Here is a 19,813-nt window from a genome sequence, read left to right on the forward strand (position 1 = left end):
CCTCAAAATCATAATTTGTATCTGGAAATCAAGTAGGCTGAACAACATGGCTATCTCAAAATTTTGATTGGATGTGTTTGGGGAAATGATGAGCGGGGGGTGGGGGAAGGGGGCTAGTTACACTCCTATCACTTTCGACTATTAAAAAGGGCACTAGCCCTTTAATTTCCAATCGAATGAGCATGTTTTGAAGTTTCTACGACAACGCCTTCTATAAAAACCTTATATGCCCCCAGGGCATAACTTAAAACCCTTGCCCTGAGGGTTTTGGGGGAGTGTCCTCCTCAAAAATATATTTTCTATCTGAAAATCAACTACGCTGAACAAAATGGCTATCGGAAAATTTTGATTGGATGTGTTTCGGGGAATGATGGGCGTGGGGGGGGGGGGACGGGGGGCTAGTTACACTCCAATAACTTTCGACTATTAAAAAGGGCACTAGCCCTTTAATTTCCAATCGAATGAGCATGTTTTTAAGTTTCTACGACAACACCCTCTATAAAAACTTTATATGCCCCCAGGGCATAACTTAAAACCCTTGCCCTGAGGGTTGTGGGAGAGTATCCCCACAAAATGGCTATCTCAAAATGTTGATTGGATGTCTTTGGGGGAATGATGGGCGTGGGGGGGGGGCGGCGAGTTGCCCTCCAATCATTTTCGACTATTAAAAAGGGAACTAGAACTCTCGATTTCCAATTGAATGATCCTGTTTTGAAGTTTCTATAACAACGCCCTCTATAAAAACCTTATATACCCCCTGGGCATATCTTAAAACCTTTGCCCCGAGGGTTGTGGGGGAGTGTACCACGCAAAAATATATTTTATATTTGGAAATCAACTAAGCTGAACAAAATGGCTATCTCAAAATTTTGATTGGATGTCATTGGGGGAATAATGGGCGTGGGGGGGGGCTAGTTGCCCTCCAGTCATTTTCGACTATTAAAAAGGGCACTAGAACTCTCGATTTCCAATCAAATGAGCCTGTTTTATAGTTTCTACGACAACGCCTTCTATAAAAACCTCATAAGCCCCCAGGGCATAACTTAAAACCCTTGCCATGAGGGTTGTGGGGGAGTGTCCTCCTCAAAACATATTTTCTATCTGGCAATCAACTACGCTGAACAAAATGACTATCTCAAAATTTTGATTGGATGTCTTTGGGGGAATGATGGGCATGGGGGGGGGCTAGTTGCCCTCCAATCATTTTCGACTATTAAAAAGGGCACTAGAACTCTCGATTTCCAATCAAATGAGCCTGTTTTGAAGTTTCTACGACAACGCCTTCTATAAAAACCTTATATACCCCCAGGGTATAACTTAAAACCCTTGCCCTATTGGTTGTGGGGGCGCGTCCTCCTCAAAAACATATATTCTATCTGGAAATCAGCTACACTGAACAAAATGACTATCTAAAAAGTTTGATTGGATGTGTTTGGGGAAATGATGGGCATGGGGGGGTCTAGTTGCCCTCCCACCACTTTCGACTATTAAAAATGGCACTAGCCCTTTATTTCCAATCGAATGAGCCTGTTTTGAAGTTTCTCCGACAATGCCTTCTATAAAAACCTTATATGCCCCCAGGGCATAACTTAAAACCCGTGCCCTGAGGGTTGTGGGGGAGTGTCCTCCTTAAAAATATATTTTCAATCTGGAAATCAACTACGCTGAACAAAAATGGTTATCTCAAAATTTTAATTGGATGTGTTTGGGGAAATGATGGGCGGGGGGGGGGGGGGGGCTAGTTACACTCCAATCACTTTCGACTATTAAAAAGGGCACTAGCCCTTTCATTTCCAATCGAATGAGCATGTTTTGAAGTTGCTACTACAACGCCTTCTATAAAAACCTTATATGTCCCCACGGCATAACTTAAAACCCTTGCCCCGAGGGTTGTGGGGGATTATCCTCTTCAAAAACATATTTTCTATCTGGAAATCAACTACGCTGAACAAAATGGCTATCTCAAAATTTTGATTGAATGTTTTTGGGGGAATGGTGGGCGTGGAAGGGGGGCTAGTTGCCCTCCAATCATTTTCGAATATTAAAAAGGGCCCTACCCCTTTAATTTCCAATCGAAAGAGCCTGTTTTGAAGTTTCTATGACAACGCCTTCTATAAAAACCTTATGTTTACCTAGCGCAATACTTAAAACCCTGGTCCCGAGAGTTGTGAGGAGTTGTCCACTACGCAAATACTGTGTATAACTGGATATCCATTGTGTTGAACAAAATGACTATCTCTATAATTTTATCGGAGTTGCTTGAGTGCATGATGGGCGTGGGGGGGGGAGGGGGGCGAGTAGACCTCCCAAGCCATACAATTCTTAAAAAGGACACTAGCCCGTAAATGTTTAATTATGAGAGCATGTTTTTACATTTTTATAGCACCACCTTCTATAAAAACTTTATAAGTCCCCAGGGCCAGACTTAAAACCCTAATAGTGATTATCTTTGTGTATTCTACTCCTCAAAATGTATTGTCTATCTGGAATAAGGCTACACTTAACAAAAATTGCTATCTCAAAATTTTGATTGGATGTGTTTGGGGGAATGATGGGCGTATGGGGGGGGGCTAGTTGCCCTCCAATCACTTTTGACTATTAAAAAGGGCACTATCCCTTTGAATTTCCAATCGAATGAGCCTATTTTGAAGTTTCTACGACAACGCCTTCTATAAAAACCTTATATGCCCCCAGGGCATAACTTAAAACCCTTACCCTGAGGGTTGTGACAGAGTGTCCTCCTCAAAAACACAATTTTTATCTTGAAATCAAGTACGCTGAACAAAATGGCTTTCTCAAAATTTTGATTGGATGTGTTCGGGAAAAAGATGGGCGTGGGGGGGGGGCTAGTTGCCCTCCAATCACTTTCGACTATTAAAAAGGGCACTAGCCCTTTGATTTCCAATCTAATGAGCCCTTTTGAAGTTTCTACGACTACGCCTTCTATAAAACCTTATATGCCCCCAGGGCATAACTTAAAACCCTTGCCCTGAGGGTTAGGGGGAGTGTCCTTCTCAAAAATATATTTTCTATCTGGAAATCAGCTACGCTTAACAAAAATGGCTATCTGAAAATTTTGATTGGATGTGTTTGGGGAAATGATGAGCGGGGGGGGGGGAGGGGAGGGGGCTAGTTACACTCCAATCACTTTCGACTATTAAAAAGGGCACTAGCTCTTTAATTTCCAGTCGAATGAGCCTGTTTTGAATTTTCTACGACAACGCCTTGTATAACAACCTTATATGCCCCCAGGGCATAACTTAAAACCCTTGCCCTGAGGATTGTGGAGGAGTATCCACCTCAAAAAGATATTTTCTATCTGGAAATCAACTACGCTGAACGAAATGGCTATCTCAAAATGTTGAATGGATGTCTTTGGGGAAATGATGGGCGTGGGGGGGGAGGCTAGTTGCCCTCCAATCATTTTCGACTATTAAAAAGAGCACTAGAACTCTCGATTTCCAATCGACTGAGCCCCCTTTGACGTTTTTACGACGACCCCTTCCGTATGAAGTGCCTCTGGGAAAAAAAAATTAATAATAATAAAACATTGGAGCCGTATGGCTTTTACTATAGGCAACGCTACAGCGTTGCCTCTGAAAAAGCAGACGAGCTCCAAGAGGCCGCCAAAAATAGGACATTGGAGCCACATATAAGATCCTCCGTGAGCTCTCAGGTCAATACACTCAAAATACATCGTATCTCCGTAACGCCAGCGGCGAAAATATTTACGACCAATCACAGTGCCTTCGCCAGTGGGAACACCACTTCGAGAAGCTACTAAACTCAGTCCCACCTGACCAAATTGACGACCAGATTACTGCTGCGGCTGAGAATGCTACACCTGTCCCCGATGGCACTGAATTTACAGTAGAAAAAAATTAAAGCAGCAGTACGTAAGCTGAAGAATAACAATGCGCCGGGAGTATGTGGCCTGACATCAGAACTTCTTAAAATGGCGATCCATCCATGATTCTCTAGCTACAAGAACTGTTTACTACTCTTTAGTGCTCTGAAATAATCCCGTCAGACTGGAAGACAAGCTTACTCATGCTAGTATACAAGAGGAAAGGAAGTAAAGCAGAATATAATAACTATCGTGGAATAACTCTGCTCTCGGTACACGGCAAACTCTTCGCCACGCTGCTCTTCAAGCCGGCAACAAAGTACCTCCATCCCCTTCTTCGCCATTAGCAAGCTGGATTGATGCCGAGTAGGTCCACTACTGAACAAATCCATACAATTAGACAGCTGATAGAGAAAACTCGAGAATATAAAGGGAAGGCATACAATGCCTTCGTCAATTTTCGATCTGCTTTCGCCACTGTCGACAGACAGTCACTGTGGCTGATCCTTCAATCTGCTGGTGTATCTAAGAAAATTGTCAATCTGTTCAAAGAACTATACAATAAGACAGAAATTTTTGTCATTGCAAATGGCCAGCTCTCATCACATTTTCAAATTAAAAACGGTGTTCGGCAAGGCTGCAATGCTGCTCCCGAACTCTTCAACTGTGTCATGGACCATGTTCTCAACAAAATAATGACGGCGCATCCGTTTGGCATTGATTTTGCTGGAAGAGTTCTGTCAGATGTTAAATTCGCTGACGATGTTGCATCGGTATGCGAAAATCTTGATGACATTAAAACTGTCCTGGAAACGCTAGCACCTGCTGCAGGAAAACTTGGTTTAAATGTAAACTGGACCAAGATCAAAATACTGCCTGTGGACAAGGCACCATGCAGCCATCTGACAACTATAGGAGTATGTCGCCAAAATACTGAAGACAGTCAAGCAGTTCACCTATCTTGGTTCAATTGCTTGTTCAAACGGAAATCTAGATGCAGAGATATCAGCAAGGGTGGCAAAGGCGAACGCCGTTTTCGGCCGCCTACTGAGAACAATATTCCCCAAACCCCAGATATGCCGTCTCACGAAAGCTCGTATCTACTCTGCCTCGGTAGCAAGTGTCGTATTCTATACGTCAGACCCTTGGCCTTTGACTCAGTCACAGATAATGAAGGTAGATGCTGTCCAGACAAAACACCTCCGCAAAATCAAACACGTTAGGTGGCTCGACAGGGTATCGAACATGGATATCCTCCGGTCCTTTAAATTAACATCCTTGTCCGAACAGCTTGAGTCCCGCTCGCTGTGTTGGCACGGTCATTTACTTCGTCTACCCCCTGAAACACCTGTCCGACTTATATTTGACTTCGATCCAACTACAAACGGCTGGAAACGCCCCAGAGGTAGACTACGTATGAGATAGGCGGATATCATCCGCGATCGACTCACAGCGTGGGGCAATGACCCCAGTGAAGCTCCTACCCTCGCCCGAAACAGGCCACTCTGGAGACGTCTCGTTCCCTCTACGCTGGCGACAGTCCCGAGCAAGAGCTTTAAGTCAAGTAAGTCAATATTTGACGACCATGGATGCGTCACATACCTCACAACTTAGTCTTTCTCTTCACTATGTTTATGACAGCAGTAGTGTAGAAGACTTTGTTGGATTATGGACCTTCACTACACAAACTATAAGGGCATAACTGAACATGAACCAAATAGCCGAATATTGGACATTGGACTAATCGTTGACAATTATGTTAGAATAAGCTGCGCTGGATGCGGCCTCAACATTTCTGAAATGCGAGGAGCAGTATCAGGGATCCTAAAAGTTGCTAAAAGAAGCAGCCTCCGTGGATGCTAAAATCATGCTCTTAGCCTATCAATTCCCAAGTGCTATAAAAGCTAATATATGAGTAATGCTGTAGGTAGAAGTTGCATTAAAGAAGTTGCAAGTTTCTTTTAGTACATCGGCAAAACGAAATTTCGTCCTTAAAAATGTTTCAGGTCATCATGTACAAGGTTGCTCGTCACGAAGTATATTGCGATTCAGAGATGTTATGCCAAAAATAGTTGAAGCACTTAGAAGTGTGTCTTCACCGCGTAACAGTTGCTCATTGACAATTGCTTGCTGCATGCAATTTTAACCTACGACTTTATTATTATTGTTTACTGTCTGAGTAATATAACTGACACAACTCTAGCACTAAACAGGTTGCTTCAGACTGAAACATTAGATTTATTTTCAGCCACAGAGAAAATATCCGAAACCCTAAAGCTTTTAAATAAAAAGAGGGAAAAGTGTGATGAGGTTTTCCAGATTATATTTGAAACTGCAGAGAAACCCATGGAAGCTTTGGACAACTGTTTACATTCCAAGAATGGCAAAAAACAAACTTATGGATCAAATTACCCCACTGTCTCACAAGACGACCAAGACAATGTTTTCCTTTATTAGAAAAGAGCTGTTTTTATTCCAGTACTAGATTACAGTATTTCTAACAAAATCGACAGATTTTCCGATGTGTCAATGACATATTATTCAATAAATGTGCTCCTGCCCCAGAATTTAGATTCCACACATGATCTTCAAACTTTGAAATCTAAGATTGAGCCAATATGTTGCAAATTCTCATCTTTTCTGGACAAAGCAGTTAATCTTTAGTGCTGAAAATATTAAACAAGATGCTTGCATTGAAGAAAAAGATTCTATCTTAATCCTCATTTCCTGCTCTACGTTACCATCATAATTACTAAGCGATGCGATATAGTTAGGCGACATGCTAAATGGTTTGACCTACACAAATAGTCACAAAGAATGTTTTACTCTAAAGAATGGTTCAAGACCAGTTTTTTTTTTTTTGATAATACAAAGCTTAACTCACTCGCTATAGTGGTCAGAAGTGTAAAGGCTAAAAATTATACAGAAAATATTAAATATCCTATTTTTCTGTAGAGGGTGAACAGCTTTTTATATTTTTTATGGTGTGGTGGTTTTTACAACTTACTATTTTTTGTATCAATATTTTACATCATTTTAATTTCAATAGATTTATTAGAACTCTAGCCCTCACCAGATTTTGTATTAAATTTACGACCATTTCCACTACCTACCTACGACGCATAGTTGATGAGGCTCCCTTTAAATTGCTGGTATGTCTTTGTTCGCAAGTTTATCGGAGCAACCTATTATGCGCCAACCCCCGCTACAGAAAATTCTGGACCCGCCCCCTGCTTTTAACAGACCGACAGACTTTAACGACATGCCTAAAATAAGCGACAAATTAAGTCAGCTTGAATGACCACAAATAGAGGTAAGTAAACAGGTAAGAACTAAACAGCAATAAACGTTTCCTTCTTCTGAAACACTTTCACGTTTGAATCAAAAGAGGATATTGATTCAGATCTAAAATTAATTTGCCAAAATTAATTGAGTCAAAATTAATTTCAAAAATTGTAAAATTTGTTTGAAAATAATTCGTTAATCTGTACATGTCTTAGAATTTTTGCTGATTTGCTTAAAGTTAAAGCAATATTTTCGGAAACTATTTTCAGAGACTATTCCATTTGCCCTAATTTATTATGAAAAAATTAAGCTCTTGTTACTCCACCCGGGAAGAAAGTTTCTAAGAATCTAGATTTAGTTGGGAAAAAGAATAAAAAAAGAAAGAGAAAGATGTACAGAAAGGTAGAGAGATATAGGGAGAGAAAGAGAGAGCGACAGAGAAAGAGAGACAGAGGGAGAGAGAAAACTCACCAATCCGCTCCAGTGAGAGTCCAGTGTGCTTGACATACAAATTATTAATCTGCTTCTTCAGCTTTATGATTTCTTCAGCCTGTATCTGTATATCTGTGGCTTGTCCCTAAAATACAGTAAAAAGACTTTCAAATTTTTACAACAGGAAAACGTCTTTGCATATTAAGAGCTTTAAAGTCACAGCAAATATAATAAACCAATCATAGTACAAGCTGTCAAACGCCGAATAGACTCAACCTCCATCCCCATTGCTTAAAGACGCAGTTGCCAACTTCTCCTCGGTCGTTACCAATTCAGACGACAATTACAAGGACATCTACATATATCGTTATCTCAAGAGACATGGACATCTAAAAAGACATCCAGGGACATCCAAAAATATCCAAAAAGACATGAAAAACACCGTTTACTAGCTGCTTCACGGGGTACACACAGATAGCCCCCTGAGGGGGGGGGGGGTCAGATCAGATCATTAAAAGTGTGCATTTTCACAATTATTTCTCCAGTTTTTAAGGGGAGAGTTCTTTCGCACCCATATCGGGAAAAAGTTTTCCTCATACCCCTCCTCCCCTGTGTTCAGGTATAGCTACATCTACCGTGTAATTTTGGCATGACTTGAGGATTCTTAGGATAACTGATATCAAATAATTATTTGTAATTCTTCTAAATAAGTAATCTTTTACACCACATTTCCGTTTGCATTCCCACATTTAATGCGTTTCCGTTTAAAACAAAAGAAACATATATATATATATATATATATATATATATATATATATATATATATATATATATATATATATATATATATATATATATATATATATATATATATATATATATATATATATATATATATATATATATATATATATATATATATATATATATATATATATATATATATATATATATATATAATCAAAATCTCCATCATCATTGATTTTTTCCATTTCCATTTTTTTCCTGCGCTATTTCTTACACATTTAACGGTAAACAACGATAAGAGTTTTTTTTTTCGTTAACGAAAGACTAAAGATTTTTTCCATACAATTTGTTACTTTTCGACGTGAATTAATAATCAAGTTTAAGTAACTAGAGCAATAGTAAGGGACAAGAAGACTAATAGGAATGAATTCACCTGGCAATGAGCAACTGCAAGTTGGTGAACTAGCCTTAGACGAGATTAGCACTAGTTACAGGTTATTTTGCATAACTCCCACTATTTCACTGCCATCATCAACTTTTGCATGTATGTATCGAAAATATGTTGGCTTTTTTTTTGTCTGCGCCATTTTTATAGATTAAGTGTAAATAGCGACAAGAGGGTTTGCTTTTCGTTAAAGAAAGACCACAAGAAGGACCAAATTTTGTACATAAAATTAGTTGCTTTTCAACATGAATTAAGGTGAACTTCAACATAATTAAGTTTATGTAACTAAGGATGATGGTAAGCGAAAGGGAAACTAATTGGATTAATCCACTTGACAGAGCAGAACCGCGATGCAGTCAACCCTCGGCGAGATTAACGCTGCTTACAGATTAATTTGCATGACTCCCATCATTTCACTGCAATCATCAATATTAGCAAGTTTTTTTTTTACCACAAAAAGTTGTCTCCTTTTGTGTTAGCATCGTACCTTTAAACGGTAAAACAAAATACCAAAATTTCCTGTAAAGAAACAGTGTTATCGTTTAAAGATGACGTTTTTCTACACATAACGAAAGAAAATTTTGTACGTATAATTTACTGCTTTTAATTAAAGTGTTAATTAATTAATAATTGCTGTTGACTTGTATATTCCCTTTGCTAATCTTTTTTCTATGTTACGCGCAACTGTTATAAACTGATCAGTAAGGGTATATTATTGAGTAATAAGTAAAGTAATAAAGCATTGAACTTTTAGTCCTTAAAGGCGGTACTGATCTCCATGTCATGGCCCTTCAGCCAGGAAATACAATGGGAGGGGAGGAGGGGCAGCCATCCTGTGCTTTCGCACACCCTTCCTGCTTATTTCTCCCTAGTTTCTCCACGTACCCATTTAGAGCTGGATCGACTCTAGCTGAGCTTACAGAGTCACACCCTTGACCCCCGTCATAAACCTAATAGCCGGCGACACCAGGAATCGAACCCCAACCCTTAGGACAAAGGATTACAACTTCAGCGCGCTAACCACTCGGCTAGGATGGGTATATCATTAGAGTAAACTATATTATTATAAGGGCAAACTGATCAATAAGAGCTCGTCATTTAGTTTTTAGCACACTAATAACAAAAACTAATATAACGAAGTAAAACAAGCAAAGAAAACAACGGCACAAACAAAAATTATAACACCGTTACCAAAAAGTACGTCGCGTTTCGACTGCGGTAGCCAAATGTCATATGAAATAGATTCTACGGGGTAGCGGAAACACTGATAGATGAATATTTAGAAACTAAGTTTCTTATTGACATTTCAAGCACTTTAAAGACAGCTGTTTGCTGGGCAGATGGAATGACAGCTGTTTGCGCAAGGCCTGTCATTTTTTGGGATATTTTAAAGTGCTTGGAATTTCAGTCCTGGGATTTGGGATCTTTGGAAAGGTAAATATGCTAGATATATTGATTCCCTCAGGTTAGGTAACTCCTTACTGATATTACTAACGACTTTTCGTCACATCTCCAAGCCACCGGAGGATCAGGGATAAGGGCTTGCTCCTCCTCCTACAAATTCTGACCATAACTTCATTCTTTACTCAAAAACATGAGTTTTTGCTTTCTTTTTATCTTTTCTTATGAGCTTGGCTCATTCGAGGACTTCCTGCTTTTTGTTTGGCCTCAGCTGCAGTGGTTTTTGGCGTATCATTGGTGTATTATCCCAGGTTCTTGGTGTATTATTGGTGTATTATCCCAGGTTTTTGGTGTATTATCCTTCAGCTGTAAAACCTGACCTACTCTAGTTGAGGTTATCGAAGCTGTCGACTCGGTCTATTTTCTAGATGCCTAACATCACTTCTATGTCTTCCATAGAAGTATACTCTCAAAAGTATACCAGGTATATATATTTTATTATTCAATATCTCAAGATTTGTTTTTTCGAACTTGGGGGTTTTTGGCCAGTGAATTTTTAATTCCATTTGTAAAAACTTGGGTCGGCCAACTGTAATTCGCTTCACTTTTTAAGGCCCAGCTCTGATTTTTCAAGGCATTAGGGGTAAATAATTGTTCCCCGGACAGAATTTCTTTGATATTTTGAAGAAGGTAGAAGAGCCAAAGGAAATATTCAAGAATCAGCTTAATCTTAAATCCTGAAAATCTAATGACACTTTCATTCACCTAGCTCAACTAAAATATTTAAGAGAGTTTTAACATATATTTAACAAATATTACAATATATTTAGAAAATTTACAAAATATTTAGCAGTGTTCCATTAACAGAGTTTAGCAATAAATTTATCCACTTCAGTGATATTATTGTATTTAAATTTTAGGTTATAACTAATAAATTTTAATCAGAAAAAATATAATAAATAAAATGATAAAACCTTATGTCCTAAACAGTGACTCTGATAATTCCTTGTAACAGTAAATACAGACCGGCCTTTCGTCACTACCAAGGGGAAAATAACCATTTTTCTGGGACAAGAGGTCGAGGAGACAATCCAAACACTTTAGTTATAAAAGTCATCAGCATCCCAAGTTCCGTCGTTTCCCAAGTCGAGGTTTATTAACTTATATACCTGACTCCGACTTAATTTCAAGTGGTTCCGACTCATTTATCAGTAAATTCTACTCCAAAAGTAGCGCATTAGCTACGCTTCGAGTTAAAGTGAGATAGAAGCATCCCTTCGCCTCGATTGACCAAGAGTAACATCAGTTGACGTTTGCTTTCGCTTGAATTGACACCAAACTAAATAATGAGTAATTGTGATACAATAGTGATCGGATTAATGGACAACATAGTGGATGGCAATTATGATCGTGAGAAATGTAGAAGGCAATATATCGCGTTCACTCAGGCAGGGCCAGGACCGTCAAGACAAGCCCAAACTCTAGAATTTTCAGAAAAGGGGATCGCAATAGCTGATATGTATTATTTAACATACACTGCCCTCAATTACTAGTCAGTTACAACATTTGGCTGATAACTTTGAAACGAGGAGAATTTGTAGGTTTGTATAAAAACGGCAGTCAATAACCAGGGATTGGAATATTGTAGTTTCAGGCTATAAGACTGAATGTGAAAAAACATCATTGCAAGTTTTAAAAATAAAGAACACAGGGTTTACTTTTGAAGAACCACAGGTTATAAGAAACGAAGTGCATAAAGGTCTTATTTTTAAAGTGCCGAGTTCAGAACAAAGGAAAGACTTTGTATTTCTCCTGTTTTTACTGTCCCGAAGCAAAATGGTTCTTCTTGATTTATGCTAAATTTTAAACCAACTGTAACCGACAAGGCACTATTTTAACTAGGGGTTACTTTTTTCTACTCACGTCACATTCATTAAATTACCTTGACGGGGGGGGGGGGGGGACTTGGACCAATCCTCCTCTCATATGTGAGAGGAGGATTCGTCCTCTCACATATTTGCCCACTTGTCAGAGGCGACGCTATAGCGTTGCCTATAGTAAAGGCCACACGGCTCCAATGTTGTATTATTTTTTATCATTTCTTTTTTTCCCAGAGGCACTTCATATGGAGGGAGTCGTCCAATGAACTTCAAAGAGGGCTCATCCGATTATAAATCGAGAGTTCTAGTGCCCTTTATAAGAGTCAAAAGTGATCGGAGGGTAACTAGCCCCCCCCCCCGCCTTTTTTCTCAAATGCATCCAATTAAAATTTTGAGATAGCCATTTTGTTAAAAATACTTCAGAGATCACATAACAAAAACTGCAGTGTCAACTCAACCCCAAAGAGCCCTGGGACAGGCGTTGTAAGATATACCCTGGGGGCATATGTGGTTCTTGTGGAAGGGAAGCTTGTACAGGCTTCAGAAAGGGCTTATTTTATTGGAAGTTGAAGGTTCGAGTTCACTTTTTAAGAGTAAAAAGAGATCGGAGGGTAACCAGCCCCCCCATGTCTTTTTTTTACCAAATGCATCCGAAAAAAATTTTGAGATATCCATTTTGTTAAAAATAGTTCAAAGATCATAAAACAAAACTCCAGTGTCGACACAACACTCCCCCCCCCCCACCCCCCAGGGCCCGGGGGCAGGCGGTGTAAATTATACTTTGGGGGCATATATGGTTCTTATGGAAGGGATGCTCGCTTAACTTCAAAGAGGGCTCATTTAATTGAAAATTAAAAGTGAGCCGAAAGAGGTAAGAGAGCAACTAGCCCCCCCCCCGCCACGCCCTTTTTTCCTCAAACCCATCCCATAAGAAATTTGAGACAGCCATTTTTTAAATAGTTCAAAGATCATATAACGAAAAGTCCAGGGTCGACACAATCCCCAAGGGCCCAAAGGAAGGCGTTGTAAGTTATGCCCTGGGGGAATATGTGGTTCTTATGGAAGGGATGCTCGTAAAAACTTCAGAGAGGGCTCATTTGATTAGAAATTGAAAGTTCTAGTTCAGTTTTCAGAGTCAAAAGAGATGGAAGGCAACTAGCCCCCCACGCCCCTTTTTGTTAAAAATAGTTCAAAAGTCAGATAACAAAAACTCAGACACAATCCCCCAGGGCCCAGGGGCAGGCGTGGCTCTTATGGAAGGGATGCTCGCATAAACTTCAAAGAGGGCTCATTTGATTGGAAATTGAAATTCTTAGTTCACTTTTAAGAGTCAAAAGAGGTTGGAGGGCAATTAGCTCCCTCTCCACGCCCCTTTCTCCTCAAACCAATCCGATAAGAACTTTGAGATAGCCTTTCTTTAAAATAGTTCAAAGATCATACAACGAAAACTCTAGGGTCGACACAACCCCCCAGGGCCCGAGGGCAGGCGTTGTAAGTTATGCCCTGCGGAGTATATGGTTCTTTTGGAAGGGATGCTCTTAAAACTTCAGAGGGGGGTCATTTGATTGGAAATTGAAAGTTCTAGTTCAGTTTTTGAAAGTAAAAAACGATTGTAGGGCAACTGGCCCCCCCCCATGCCCTTTTTTCCAAAGATGTATCCGATAACAATTCTGAGATAGCCATTTTGTTAAAAATAGTTCAAAAGTCAGATAACCAAAACTCAGGTGTCGACAAAACCCCCAGGGCCCAGGTGCAGGCCTTGTAAGTTATGCCTTGGGGGCATATATGGTTCTTACAGAAAGGATGCTCGCACAAACCTCGGATAAGGTTCATTTGATTGGAAATTGAAAGTTCTAAGTCAATTTTTGAGAGTCGAAAGAGATCCTAGGGCAGCTAGCCCCCCCCCCAAGTCGTCTCTTCCAAACCTATCTGATGAAAATTTTGAGATAGCCATTTTGTTAAAAGTATTTGAAAGGTCAGATAATAAAAACTCCTGTGTCGGACCCCCCAGGGCCCGGGGGCAAGGTGTTGCTCTGGGGGCGTATATGGTTCTTATGGAAGGGATGCTCGTATAAACTTGGGAGAGGGTTCAATTGATTGGAAATTGAAAGTTCTCGTTCACTTTTTAAGAGTCAAAAGAGAACGGAGGGCAACTAGCCCCGCCTCTCCACGCCCTACTTTCCTCAAACCAATCCAATAACAATTTTGAGAGAGCCATTTTTGGAGTCATTCAGGGCCCAATTTCGAGAGAGTCGGGGTCAACACAATCCTTCAGGGCTCAGGGTAGGCATTGTAAGTTATTCCTGGGGGGGGGCATATATAGCTGTTATGGAAGGTATGCTCGTATAAACTTCAGACAGGGCTCATTTGATTGGGAATTGAAAATTCTAGTTCACTTTTTAAGAGTCAAAAGAGATCAGAGGGCAACTATCCCCCCACGCCCCTTTTCGCCCAAATGCATCCGATAAAAATTTTGAAATAGCCATTTTGTTACAAAATAGTTGAAAGGTCGGATAAAAAAAAAATCCGATGTCAACACATCCCTACGGGGTCCGGGGACAGGCGTTGCAAGCTATGCCCTGTGGCGCATATATGGTTCTTGGAAAAGAGGCTTATATAAACTTCAGAGAGGGCTCATTTGAATGGAAATTGAAAGTTCTAGTTCAGTTTTTAAGAATCAAAAGAGATCTGAGGGCCCCTAGCCCCCCACGCCCTTTTGGGATGTTCATATAAACTTCAGAGAGGGCTCATTTGATTGGAAAATAAAAGTTCTAGTTCACTTTCTCAGATTCAAAAGAGATCAGAGGGTAACCAGCCCCTCCACCCTTTTGTCTTCCCCAAACTCATCCGATAAAAATTTTGAGGTGACCATTTTGTCAAAAATAGTTCAAACATCAGATATTAAAATTCCGGGGTCAACACAACCCCCCCAGGGCCCGGGGACAGGTGTTGTAAGTTATGCCCTGGGGGCATATATGGTTCTTATCGAAAGGATGCTCGTATAAACATCAGAGGCCTCATTTGATTGAAAATAGAAAGTTCTAGTTCACTTTTAAAGAGTCAAAAGAGATCAAAGGTCAACTAGCCCTCCCCCCCGCCTTTTTTTCCCCAAACCATCGGATAAGAATTTTTAGATAGCCATTTTGTTCAAAATAGTTCAAACATCAGATACTAGAAACTCCGAGGTTGACAAAACCCATTTTTTTACTTTGATGAACATTTGATTTTGAAAAAATAATTTTTTCATTTCATTGAATTGCAATAAATCATTTGAAAAAATGATTCTCAAATAAGGAATTTTGAAAAACTTGAAAATTTTTGCAATCAAAAATAAACAAAAATTAATTTAAAAAAACTTTCCGAAAAAGTCGTTTTTCAAAGAAAAGTAAAGGCCATTTTAAGCTTAAGATCAGCAGATAAAAATACCTGTTCAAATTCAATCTCAAAACGACCAGAAATTACTATTAAAGAATAAATGAAACCCAAAACGAACAGAAATTAAATAAATAATCATAGCAAAAAAACATACAACAAGTAATAATATAAATGAATAAATAAATCTTAAAGTGAGTAATGCTAAAATTGAACATGCAAATCAAGCTTAAAATGAAAAAGAAATATTTTGCTATTGAAGTATGATGAAACTCAAAACGAACAGAAATAAAATAAACAATCAATGCAAACAAACATACATTAAATACCAATATAAATGAATAAATAAATCTTAAAACGAGTGAAACTTAAATTGAATATGCAAATCAAGCTTGAAACGAACAAAAATAACTACAAACAAGAGTTTGGGTTTTGCCTCCTTCTCTCACTGTAAAAGCCTAAAACCCACTGCGTCACTGGCGCTTTACTGAAAACCATATGTGTCTTGAACAGTCTTGGAAAGTATAAACAAAATCAAATTGAATATTTGATATATAATGATATTAATTGTTGAAAGATTAATTAGTTAAAGATTTTATTTCAATGTAATTTTATTTTCATTTTCAAGGCTGTAAGAACTGGGAAAGAAAATATTTGTAATATGATTCGTTTTTAGTGAGGCGCCAATGACGCAGTAGGCTTTAGGTTTTTACTGTTAAGTAAGGGGCAGTATCCAAACTCTTGTTTGTAGTGAAACTATATTCGTCTTGAACAATTTTAGAAAGAGCTAATAAATTAAACTGAATATTTGGTGTATAAAGACATCAATTGCTGAAAGCTCATCAGTTCAAAATTTTACTGTCATTTTAATGTTTATTTTCAATATTAAGTACAAAAAGAAATTATTTGTAATAGAATTGGTTTTCAGTAAAGTGCCAATGACGCAGTGGGTTTTAGACTTGTATAGTAAGAGAAGTAGGTGATGTCCAAACTCTTGTTCGCAGTGATTTTTGTTCGTTTCAACCTTAATTTGAATATTCATTTTTAGTTTCGCTCGTTTTAAGATTTATTTATTCCTTTACATTAATATCTATTTTATGTTTGTTTATTCAATTTCTGTTCGTTTTGAATTTCCTTTATACCTCAATAGCAAAATTTTTTTTTCGTTTAAGCTTGATTTGCATATTCAATTTAAACATTACACGCTTTAGGATTTACTTATTGATTTATATTATTACTTGTTGTATGTTTTATTGCTATGATTGTTTATTTAATTTCTGTTCGTTTTGGGTTTCATTTATTCTTTAATAGTAATTTCTGGTCATTCTGGGTTTGAATCTTAACAGGTATTTGTATCTGCTGATCTTAAGTTTAAAATGACCTTTACTTTTCTTTGAAAAACTTATTTTTCGGTGTTTTTTTTTAATTAATCTTAGAGAAAAAGAAGACAAAATAGTTTACGTGACGATGATAACTGTAACAATGCCACTAAAGCGGAATCCAGGTAACTACGAATGTCATAAATATGAGAAAAAAACTATAAAAATAAACCCTCAGGGGACTCATATTCTCATATGTGAAGGTACGATGCGGTATTGTCGTCGATCTATACTTACAGACGCTCCTCCAGATGGCTGATGGACCATTATCCGTGAATTTGGCAAAGCATATCGCATTCCAGGAGATCCAGCAGCTAACAGAAGGCTTGCCATACTACAGGCCTGCCCCACGCACCACGTAGCCACTGGTGGTAGTATGTATTGCATTGTATCGTATATCCCTAGTCCAGCGGTTACACTTCCGCCAGGGCTTAAAAATAAGAGGACTAATTAAGAAATAGCGAAAAAAAACTGTTCAAGCAGAAAAGAATCATGCAGTCTGAATTTAAAATTGTTCCGAGTACAGTCTTTAATAACTGTTCTGGCCAAGACACCGCGAGATACATCATTAATTGTAAATGACAACCACAAGCTACAATGAGCCAAATTTGGACATCGAATCAAGAACAAAAAAATTATTCTACACAAATTTAGGAGTAACAAACATATTAAAATCTGAATATATACGAACAAGAACAAAAATGATACAAGAAAATTGAAATTAAAGGTGGCTGAGGGTTTTCTTAGCAATATGACCCTTTACTATGGAGAAAATTCTACAGAACTAGTTCAATCTCTCCCTTAAAGCGTTGACAAGAGCAATCCTGTTGCTCAAACTAATACACCATACAGAAACCGAAGGTAATAAAGAGACTTGGAAGCAGAAACAATTTCAGGCCCTGTCGATATTTTAGAATATGCAGGCTGGCGACAAGAAATTAATTTTACAGAAGAAACTGATAATCTATTACAAGTAAACTAGCACAAAAATTGTCAATAGCGACCTATAGTGACTACTCTTCAGACAGGAGTATAATATCAACCGCGTACAAGAGATGACTTGCGGCAACTGGTGTCTCAATAATGAACAACGGTATCTTGAAGTGTTTGAACAGAAAGATTGAACTGTTGAATTTTACAAGGCTTAAGCATCTCCTTAACAGGGCGGTTTAACAAGTCACAGTATACAAATTCAACTTCTACAGAGATTCTTCACTCATATCTATAATAGTCGGTACCGCTACCAACACTCGATACCATTGCCATAGAGAGATGCAGATGAATAGCTTCGTCCCGCACTTTAGGAGAGGCATTGTAGCCTGCGAGTGAATGGCTGTTACAAAAGTCTTAGAAGCATTTATAACAAAAGCATAAACGGTTTCATTATTTGCTCTTGCTCTTCAACATCAAAAGCACATAAGAATTTTTCTTAGATCTATAAGTTCGGTTGTGCAGTTTGAATACGGAAATTTACAATTTGAAACTTTTTTCTACCTTATTGCAAGTTAAGCTATTCACTGTTCAATCTACGCTCAATTTCGTTACCTGCTTTAAAGTCAACGAAGAAAGCCGCGGAGTTTATCTTTGTTTTATTTCATGAGCACTGTACGCGTTTAAGATCAACCTTGGGAAAGAGGAAAAGGAATGACATGAAACTGAGCATTTTACGAAACATTTTTCAGTTAGACGTCCCACGGTAAAAACATGCGCATACTGTTATATTACGCATTCTGTTTCCTTTTGGAAAAGTGATGGCCTGAAGTTAAACCAAGTTTATAGTTTATCATGAAGCCGGACATTCACCAAATCTGGAGACTTACTTAAGCGCACTTGCACTTTGGGAAGGCCAGCCAGAGTAACCGCATCACTAGGCAGATTGAGGACATTTTTTCCAATGAATATTCCTGCGATCCTAGTCCAGGAGGCTAAGAGGTGAAAAATAGCATATTGTACTTTGTTTGCTTTTCCTTTTCTTATTTCCAGATTGGCATTATTGACATAGCAAGTTAATAATGGTCGGTGTATTTTTATGAATTTTTTTTCATTTGGTTGTAATTACAATAAATATAATACAATCCTAGAAATTACAGTCTTACAGTCTATTTGTCTTTGAAAAAAAAAAGAATACAAAAGAGCTATTGCCAAGACGATAGCTGTAACAATATAACTAAATCTGAAGTCAGGTATTTGCTATTGTGATAATATGAGAAAAAAAAACCAACAATATTAATCACAATCCCACGACCAAAATGTGCAGACAAAGGAGGCTATAGGAAAAGCAACATCAACCAATCATAAAATGTAAAAATAATTAGTATTTCTCTTTCCTCCTCCGATTTAAGCGTCTTTTCTGTATTTTTTTTTATGTGAATTTTACCCATAAGATAACGTTTGGCCGGAAAGTATTACCAATTGGCATAAATTCGCTTTTATACTTTAGACATTCACAAATTTTGATGTCACTTCATTATCGAACATATCATGATGCTTGAGCAGAGAGTCAAGATGACGCAACAAAATTTATAGATGGAAGAGACTTGAGTCTGTTGAGTTAGTTTACTGTTGGTTCGTCTTTAACTACATCAGTCAGGTTTCCCAAAACGAAATCACATATTCATTAGAAACCCAGATCCCAACTGTTGGAATTTATTTTGCTCTAATTGCTCAAGTGTTGTGCAACAATATTTGTAGTTGAAATAGACTTGAGTCTTGGGTTACGCCTAAATTCCTTAAACTGAAAATAAACCCGGCATTAAATGGGCGATAAGTTAAATTTACCTTCTAAGGCTAGACGCCATGCTATATCGTTTAGTAGAGTTGGATACATCACTGGAGGTTTGATTCTTTATTTACCCTTGTTCGAGAGACAATATATTTTACTAGCAGCTGAGGCTATAGAATGATATACACAAAAAAAGTACAACACACTCTTTTGTAATGGCAAAATAATTTTTTCCTTCTTCCCCACAACAGAAAATTCTAAATCTTCTTATACTCCGTCAAAAAAATCCTGAAGGTTTCAAGT

General features: G+C 38.2%; 1 protein-coding gene across 5 annotated transcripts in view; it reads right to left on the bottom strand.

Moving 5' to 3' along the window:
- The window catches only part of LOC148940204 (uncharacterized), a 59,443-nt gene that overhangs the window by 17,477 nt on the left and 22,153 nt on the right, over positions 1 to 19,813 (bottom strand). For all 5 annotated transcript variants that reach the window (XM_089105797.1, XM_089105799.1, XM_089105798.1 and 2 more), the window contains exons 4-5: positions 17,026 to 17,218; positions 7,604 to 7,709 (exon numbers count right to left, since the gene is read on the bottom strand). In XM_089105797.1, coding sequence (XP_088961923.1) covers positions 7,604 to 7,709; positions 17,026 to 17,218 — 299 coding nt within the window. The remainder of the gene's footprint in view (positions 1 to 7,603; positions 7,710 to 17,025; positions 17,219 to 19,813) is intronic.

Source organism: Artemia sp. Qi Xiang Cuo, chromosome 20 (assembly GCF_049724085.1).
Source record: "Artemia sp. Qi Xiang Cuo chromosome 20, ASM4972408v1, whole genome shotgun sequence".
Taxonomy (NCBI): domain Eukaryota; kingdom Metazoa; phylum Arthropoda; class Branchiopoda; order Anostraca; family Artemiidae; genus Artemia; species Artemia sp. Qi Xiang Cuo.